The sequence below is a fragment of the Monodelphis domestica genome, chromosome 7 (genome assembly GCF_027887165.1).
Source record: "Monodelphis domestica isolate mMonDom1 chromosome 7, mMonDom1.pri, whole genome shotgun sequence".
In the NCBI taxonomy this organism is placed as follows: domain Eukaryota; kingdom Metazoa; phylum Chordata; class Mammalia; order Didelphimorphia; family Didelphidae; genus Monodelphis; species Monodelphis domestica.
The window spans coordinates 92490523-92499514 of NC_077233.1; the positions used below are offsets into that span (position 1 = coordinate 92490523).

At 50.8% G+C, this 8992-nt stretch overlaps 1 protein-coding gene across 2 annotated transcripts; it reads left to right on the forward strand.

Moving 5' to 3' along the window:
* Positions 1-76: 76 nt before the first annotated feature.
* Positions 77-8067, forward strand: IMPDH2 (inosine monophosphate dehydrogenase 2). Of its 2 annotated transcripts, XM_016424381.2 has the most exons (15): positions 77-2257; positions 2810-2858; positions 3118-3219; positions 3301-3375; positions 3639-3845; positions 4226-4313; positions 4398-4597; positions 4692-4782; positions 4995-5090; positions 5425-5496; positions 6301-6444; positions 6970-7114; positions 7493-7636; positions 7769-7852; positions 7972-8067. In XM_016424381.2, exons 1-15 carry the CDS (start codon positions 2013-2015, stop codon positions 7991-7993), a joined length of 1764 nt encoding a protein of 587 aa, XP_016279867.2. In that variant the 5' UTR covers positions 77-2012; the 3' UTR covers positions 7994-8067. The 2 variants fall into 2 exon arrangements, with proteins under 2 accessions (XP_016279867.2, XP_001367707.2); XM_001367670.4 differs by lacking the exon at positions 5425-5496 and having other exon boundaries at positions 1855-2257.
* The last annotated feature ends 925 nt before the right edge of the window (positions 8068-8992 follow it).

Consider the following 8992-nt stretch of genomic DNA (forward strand, 5'->3'; position numbering starts at 1 on the left):
CCAAGGCAAGACTGGGACTCAAATCCAAGTCTCCTGATACTAAACCCAGAGTTTTTTCCAAGCCAGACAATGTCAAGGCTAAAGGGTCCCCTGAGGTCTAGGATTAAATACTGTGGGAGAGAGCTCCCTTGGAGCTACTAAGCACTATATAAGTATCTAAAATAAAAAGTTCTCAGATTATTTTAGGAGTCTTTCCAACTCTTCTAAGGTATATTGACTGTTTCTGAGAACATTTACAGAAGTGTTTCCTTACTGCTAATATTCTGAAAAGAAGTCCCTTCCCCCACCCGTTTTCTTGTCCCTGCTGTTGTAAATGAGCACCAAAAAGTGCTATGAAAAGTCTGGCAGAGAGAAGATTTACCTGCTGTTTAAAATCCATGCCAGGAGAATGACACATCATGAGAAGAACCTTGTGTTGTCATCTAATGTCGCCTCAGCTGCCTGCTCTCAACTGATCTTGTGAATAGGACATCTCCTTGGCATCATATAAGACAAATGAACTTCAGCCCATAAGGAGAGCACCTCTTATTTTTTGATGTTTCTCTTATTTCTTGACACCTATAAACATCTTTCTGACACTTTTTTGTAAATGACTACAATTTTATTTGGCCTTTAACATTACCCTCATTTTGCCCTATTTTTGAGGCTGAACAAACAATATCCCTTCAGGAGTAGAGCTCTGTATCTAAAGCTGGAGCCCTGTCTTGCCATTTGTGAATATGTAAATATTTACACTTTAGAAAGTGGCCAGCCTTCCTGAAGAAAGCTTGGGTTTTATGTTGGTTCTTGGGCTAACAGTTCTATTGTATCAGTAATAATAGCTAGTATTTCCATAGCACTTTAAGGTTTGCAAAGTGCTTTAGAAATACCTCATCCTCCCAATAACCTTGGAAAGTAGGTGCTATTATCCTTATGTTAAGAGGACACTGAGGCAGACAGTTTTAGGAGCTTGCCCAGGGCCTATGTCATGTCAGAGGCTGGATGTGAACACCTGGGCCCAGGTTCAGCTCTATTCACTTGGCTACCTAGCTGCCATTCCGAAGATCTTCACTAATTGGATTCCATCCCCAACTCCTTTTTACAATTCAGTTAGCACCCCAAAGCTACCCCTCTAATGTTCAGACAGGGCCAGGTATCTTAACAAATTCTACCAAATGCCACATTCTCCTAGTTCCTTGTTAACTAGCGTTATTGTAAGCAGGAATACCAAGCAAGCAACTGGTGAATTCGCTAATCTCATTAGTTTTTGACAAAGTAAGACCCTGTGGGAATGATCCCAAGACCTGTAGACTTTTACTAGGTAATGATGTTTTTTAATTTTGGGTTTTTCTTGAGTTACATGAGGGAGAATCAAAGAAGGAATAGGACCGGTGTTCCAAGGGAATAGGATGAGGAGGCAGGACACGAAGGCCAAGTGGCCCAGCTATTTATTATTTCCTTTGTTTTTTTCTGAGAACTTGGACAAAAATAGTTAAAAGGGGTTTAATGCTAAGTCGACCACCCCTGAACCTCCCAGCAGTGGAGGACAAGTCCCTGAAAACTGTCAGAATACTGCACCTCTTTTTGCAGACATGGAAACTAAGGTTCTGAGAGCTTAAATCAATTATTTGCCCAAAGTCACCAAGCAAGAGCAGAGCCAGGATTTAAATTCAGGTCCTGGAGCTAGCCCGGTACTTTGAATTCCTCACTCACTGCCTCACTTTGCTTGCGGGTAGAACAACTGAGGCACAGAGTTGTGACAACTAACTGCTGCCTTGCAGCTGCTGGCTCCACCATAGAATCCACACCGCATGACATTCCAGCCCAGAATCCTGGCTGGGAAACTTCCAGACACTGACGCTCCAGATTCGAGAACCGCTCCGCCTACCCGCGCGGGAATCGTGCGTCCTTTGCGTAAGCGCCATTCCGCTGGCTGGCGGGGCGGGGCGTGCTTAGCACGACGCCCCACCCCCTTTCTCTACGCGGGCGCGGTACCGTGACGACGGCAGGCACGCCTCACGCTCTCCTGCGCCATGACGCAGCGGGCGGGTTTATATTGGCGCCGTGTATCCTTCGCGGGCCTCTGCGGGAGAAGCGTCAGCCCCACGCGGTTGGAGTCGGACCTCCCGCCAGCCCAACCCACCTCCCCTGCTTCCGTCCCGTCCCGTCCCGTCCCCACCATGGCAGACTATCTGATCAGCGGCGGGACTTGTTACGTTCCAGATGATGGACTCACGGCGCAGCAACTCTTCAACTGCGGGGACGGGCTTACGTACAAGTGAGGGAGGGGGTCGGGCGCGACCACCTGGGGTGGCCCGGGAGGGTCGAGGCGGGGAGTCCGTGTGGAGGAGAGACCGCAAGGCTGGGACTCCTCGAAACTGGGCTTGCACCGCGAGCTCCCAGCTGGGTGCCCCGGGGGTGTGGGGGATGGCATTCCAGGCTACCTAAGGAGTCTTAGGGGAGGTGGGACCACTTGGGGTCCATCCCGGCCCTGTTCCAAGAATGGAAGTGCCGCTGGTGGGTGTAAATAGCCAGGGCCCGGATACCAGACCACCAGGAAGGGGCTGGTCTCCCCCGCGAGGAGCTGGGAGGGAAGGAGCAGTGGCTGGAATTTCAGGCCCAAAATAACACTTCCTCGCCGCACATGGAGCTGTCACTCGCCAGCCCCAGACCAACTCTGATGACCTAAGAGGAAGGGCCAGCGGGACAATTTGGATACTGGACCTGGGGTGGGGGAGGAACCCAAGTGAGTGAGGACCACTTTGGGAGTGGCCAGCCTGAGGCCCTCTCCTAACACTCACCTTTGCTATTGGCTCATCCCTCTTTACAGCGACTTCCTCATCCTCCCCGGATATATAGACTTCACAGCTGATCAAGTGGTAAGTAGCACCTTAAGCCCTGTGGGGGGGTGGGGATAGCCCATTCTCACAATGGCACCCACACTGCCCAGGCTGGAGTGTTGGGGTTAGGTGAGGTAAAGAAAAGCACCTTTTACTTGCCTGGACTTTAGGAATTTTATGTTGGGGTTTAATGGCAGAGAGCTTTCAGACCAGTGGGGTAGAAGTCTTGGGAGGGCACCAGCTTCTCTCAGGCTAGGCTGGTTCATTCTTTATTGACCAGGCCCATTTCTGTCTGCAGGACCTAACATCAGCACTTACCAAGAAGATAACCCTGAAAACCCCACTTGTGTCTTCTCCCATGGACACAGTCACCGAGGCTGGGATGGCCATTGCCATGGCAGTAAGTCCTCTGAGGGTAGAGAAGTAGGGAAGGAGGTTTTGGTGGCAAAGATGGAAGACTGACTTTTCTGTTTACCAACAGCTTACAGGAGGTATTGGCTTTATACATCATAACTGCACCCCAGAATTCCAGGCCAATGAAGTCCGAAAAGTGAAGGTCAGTTGGGTAGAACTCTTGACCCAGAGTAGGCCTGCATCCCCATCCCAGGAAGTTGTTATTTTTTCCCCTCTAAATCCATAGTCTCAATACAGGAGTTACCTGCGGGGTACCATATGGACATAGCTAATAAAAGTTCACTGGCTGAAGCTGAAGGATGTTTGCCATTTTGATGACTCCAGCCAGAGGGGAAAAGACTTGGCATCAGGCCACATACGATTTCCCATTTTCAACATCTGGATTTCTCTCTGCTCGAATTCTAGAAATATGAACAGGGCTTCATCACTGACCCTGTGGTCCTGAGCCCCAAAGATCGTGTCAGAGATGTCTTTGAAGCCAAGGCAAGGCATGGCTTCTGTGGAATCCCAATCACAGACAATGGCAAGATGGGCAGCCGCCTGGTGGGCATCATTTCCTCTCGTGACATTGACTTTCTTAAGGAGGAGGAACATGACCGTTTCCTGGACGAGGTTTGCTGCTACCCCTTGGGTAGGACCTGGGCTTCTTGTAGATTTGTGTGTGCACAGTCACAGACCGGAGAGAGAACAGGCTGGTCTTGGCCTAGATACAAACTTAGGTCTGGGAAAATGTGGGTTTGATGTTCTACTATTTGTTACTTTTTAGTTATGTGACTCTGCGCAATCCATTTTACCTCTAATCCTCAGTCTCTTGTGTAAAATGGGGCTAACATTCCTACCAGACAACTGTAAATTGCACAGGACTAGAGAAAGGGATCTGTTGATTATTACTCTGGGAGGAGTGAGAAATATTGGCCAGGGCGTCCCTGAAGGCTGGGAAAGGACAGGAGCTCCTGTGTGCAGGCGTCCAAGCTTGCTCTTTCTTTCATCAGATCATGACCAGGCGGGAGGATCTGGTAGTAGCTCCTGCCGGCGTCACATTAAAGGAAGCCAATGAAATACTGCAGCGGAGCAAGAAAGGTGAGGATGGGGGTACGTAAGTGATGTCTGGTGGGGGGGAGACGGTGGCCGTCCCTCACCAGCAGCACCTCCACTGCTCCCCAGGGAAACTGCCTATCGTGAATGAGGATGATGAGTTAGTGGCTATCATTGCCCGCACGGACCTAAAGAAGAATCGGGACTACCCCCTGGCCTCCAAGGACACCAAGAAGCAGCTTTTGTGTGGGGCAGCCATTGGCACCCATGAGGATGACAAGTACCGGCTTGACTTGCTGGCCCAGGCCGGCGTCGATGTGGTTGTGCTGGTGAGTAGGGTGGTGGGAGGGCCTGGGACCAGCACCCCAACTTTGGATGCAGCAGTTGCCAGAGTTACCCCCAATTCTCCCTTCTCTGTCCTAGGACTCTTCCCAAGGAAACTCCATTTTCCAAATTAACATGATCAAGTACATCAAAGAGAAATACAACAACCTCCAGGTTATCGGCGGCAATGGTGAGGCTGGGCAGGGGGGGGGGGGGGGGGGCTGGGATCACCACGCATGGAACCGCTTGGTCAGGGCACAGATTCTTTCCACTCCTGGGATTGGGGGGAGGTAGGGGCCAACGGACTATTGGGCTTCTTTATCGGAAGGCCCCTGAGCTGCTTGCCTGCCTCCATGGGGGCTGTGAGGAGCCCCCACTGAGACACTTATCTCTCTCCTGCAGTGGTGACAGCTGCACAGGCCAAAAACCTCATTGACGCTGGAGTGGACGCCCTGCGGGTTGGCATGGGCAGTGGCTCCATCTGCATTACCCAGGAAGGTGAGGGCAGGGCTTTTGTGGTGCCCCTAACATCCCCCCCATAGCAGTGGGATTCCTTCAGGAAAAGCTCCTCCAGGAGGCCTTGATGTCGGGGATCTCCAGTCCCACTGAGGGCAAGGGGGAGTCTCGAGAGGGATGGGAACTAGCCAGCCCTTTGCTCTTCTCTCATTTGACATGTCCCTGGGTATACATAGCAGCTTCCTCTGCCCAGTAACATGTTCACCTTTCTGACCCCTGCCCTACCCCCTCCCTGCCAGGCCTGGCCTTCCTCCTGCTCGCCTTTGCTCAGCTCTGCTCTTCTCTCTCTAAACTCTGGTCTGTTTGTTTTGTTTAGTGGCTCCCAAGATCCCTCCAGACATAAAGTCCCACAGCCCTAAATGCCCTTCTACTGTCACGGGCACCTATAGTAAGTCCGGCCTGGCCGGCCCAGGCCCCCTGGCTGACCACTGCCCGGCTGCTTGGTTGACTTTGTAGCTGTAGCTCCCTGGGTTTGTGGCGCTGACAATGTGTGTTGGAGGGAGGCGGGTCATTGATAGGCAGAAAATCTGCCTTGGGCTGCCCTTAGATGGAGCCCCTCCCCCTCCCTGTGCGCCCCCTTTTTAAAGAGAGGAACTCACTGGCACCTCCCACAACCACCATCACTTGACATTTGACCTGGGTCCCTACTTTGCTTACAGTTCTCTACATCAATAAGGCAGGAACAGGATCCTTTGCTCTTCCCTTCTTGCCTAAAAACCCTGGCTAAGCTGCCGTCTTGCCTAAGCTACAGAAGGAAAGGCCCAGGTGTGGGCAGAGCTGGTTTCAGAGAGGGTTCTCTAGCTGCGGCTGTTGCCTGCTGTGTGACCATAACCTGCACAGTCTCCATCCCCGTGGTCACTGACAGGGCTTGCCCATTGGTGGAAGGACTGCATGTGCCTATGACTGCCCTACTAACCAGAGCCTAGTGGGAGCCCGGGTTGGGGACCTGATAGGAAGGGCGATGGGCGGTCCTGGGACTTCTCGTGAGCCCCTCCAGGTCTCCAATATCTGTCATAGAAGGCTATAATAAATGCTGCCCTTAATGAGGACACCCCACCCAGGTCCTCTGCCCAGCCTTGGTGAAAGCTTAACTGAGGACACTTGGAATAATTTAAGTTTGCCTGCTGGGGTGCTGTTCCCACAGATCTACTCAACTGAACTGACCATATATTCTCTCCGTCTCCCCTCTTAGTGCTGGCATGTGGGCGGCCCCAAGCGACAGCTGTCTATAAAGTCTCAGAATATGCACGGCGTTTTGGTGTCCCAGTCATTGCTGATGGGGGCATCCAAAATGTGGGCCACATTGCCAAAGCCCTTGCCCTTGGAGCTTCCACAGGTAAATATTTCAGTCAAGAATCTTGAGCAGCCCCTGAAATAAAAAGTGTGTTGGGGTTTCTCGGCGGATTGAGAGCCAGGTCCTGGATTCAGATGTGGTCCCACACTCTGCCTGGCTGTGTGCCCCTGGGCAAATCATTTAACCCCAGTTGCCTAGCCCTTATACTTCTTTTGCCTTGGAACCCATTCACAAGATTGATGCTAAGATGGAAAAATAAGGGGGTTTTGTTGTTGTTTCTAATGGCTCATCGGGCTTAGGGCAGAAGAACAAAGTTAAAACCTCTACTCTTCACTTGGGCAAATTCCATTTCCCCTGACCCTGTTTCTTCTGCAAAATTAAGGCTTTTTATTCCATCTTCTTCCTGCTTTAAATCCTACATGTACCAGACAGGCAAAAGGCCATGGACTAGACCTGGAGCCTTACAGCCTATAGAGACCTTGGCCTCCCCATACATGTGGAGGATGTATGTGCCACAGAGGCCAGGAAGTTGGGAGGGCTTGCTGAGCAGACTTTCTGTACCCACAGTGATGATGGGCTCTCTATTGGCGGCCACCACTGAGGCCCCAGGCGAGTACTTCTTCTCTGATGGAATCCGGCTAAAGAAATACCGAGGGATGGGGTCCCTTGATGCCATGGACAAGAACCTTGGCAGCCAGAACCGCTACTTCAGGTAGAGACTCATGGGGCCAACAGTAACTGCACTCTGGGGGTGAGAGAAGGGCTTTCCATGACAGAACTGGCTTAGAAAACCTCTGCTTTGGACCTTCCTAGTGGCTAGTGCTTGGTGTCCACCCCTCGGGGTTTAAATGGGGAATGAGAAGAGAATATCTATGTTTTCTTTGAGGGGAGGGAGGTTGGTGTGAATGAAAGGTGTGCTTTCTGAGTCTCCTCTTCTCTTGTGGCTCTAGGCCAACCCCTCTGGAAGGATCCTGGGCCCACTTTGAGGCTTTTTAGGCTATAGCTGGGAAGTAAAAGGCCAGCCTATGCTATGTGGGAGGAGGGAGTGGGTGGACAAACCCTTCTATCTCTGCCTCTTTCTTGCCCACAGTGAAGCAGACAAAATCAAAGTGGCTCAGGGAGTATCCGGGGCCGTGCAAGACAAAGGTTCCATCCACAAATTTGTTCCCTACTTGATTGCTGGCATCCAGCACTCCTGCCAAGACATTGGTGCCAAGAGTCTAACTCAAGTCAGGTAAGATGAATGTAAGAAAAGGGCTTGGATCTTCCCAGGGGTTTAGCCTTGGCAACAGGAAGAGAAGCAGGACTATGTCCCAGAATACTCTATGCTTTGACCCATCCTTTGGCCTTGACTTTTGTTCTTCAGAGCCATGATGTATTCTGGGGAACTGAAATTTGAGAAGAGGACATCATCTGCCCAGGTGGAAGGCGGTGTTCATGGACTCCATTCGTAAGTGTCTCAAATCCCATCTGCCCTATTCTTGAAGGAGATGGGGATGAGAAGACAAATTTGTGTGGGCTCCTACAGGCCCATCATGCTGTTTTCATACTTTTCTTCTTGCCCCGCAGGTACGAGAAGCGGCTCTTCTGAGAAGTGGCCTTGTTTGGCTTTAGTGCCTCTCACCTCTCCCTCTAGTTTTTTTCAATAAAAAGCTGGATATAGTGGTCTGTGGTCTTTGTCAGATAAGATGAAGGAAAAGTGGGGAGCAAGGGCTGGACAGTTTCTGCCATCTCGTCTATGGGCCCCAAGTTTCACTTTGCCTTTGCTAACCCCAAACAGTCTGAGGAGAAAACTACTATATGTAAATCCAGTATCCATTAAATACATTTGATAAGCACAGGGGATATAACTAATAACATGGACCCTGCCCACAAGGAGCCTCCAGCCTAAAGAGGGAGACCAAACAAGAAGGCAGGAAAGAGGAGCAGGGCTTAAGCATCATAGGGGCAGAGCTTTAGATGCAAAGTGGAGAATTGACTGTGTTTAGCCCAAAGGAGAGGCTGCCAGGCTTGATCACCTTCAAGTAATTGGTGGTCTATGGGTAAATGAGGATTATACTTCTTTTGCTAGGTCACAGAGGGTAGGAAGAAGGAGCAGGGGGGAAAGAGGCAAATTTTAGCTCTCTATAAAAAAAAAATTGCCTCATGAAGAACTGGCCAAAAGTAGAGTGCATTGAGGCAGCTAACTCCATGGCATGGCACAGGTCTTTGAAGTTTGAACAGACTGCCAGGCCCACCAAGAAATGGGGACCAAAGTGTCAGCTTTAGGTGTCTCATGGGAGGCACAGAGCCACCAGGGGCACAAAGTGGAAAATGGGGTAGGCCCAGCCCTCCCCAAATTACTCTGCTAGAAACTGGAAGGTGGAGGACACCACTGAGGCTGTGGGGAGTGAGAATGGAAGGTGGAAGGAGCACTAGGAGATAAGGCTAGCCAGGGAGAAAGGACACCAGATTGTGGACCCGCAGCTTTGCCAAGAAGAAAGGCGGCCAGATCGGATGGAATCATCAAAGACCTGATGACAGTGTTCTCTGTGGCCTAAGGTTATGTGGGGCGTCCAACTTCACACGTAAAATCTGCCTTCACACTTGA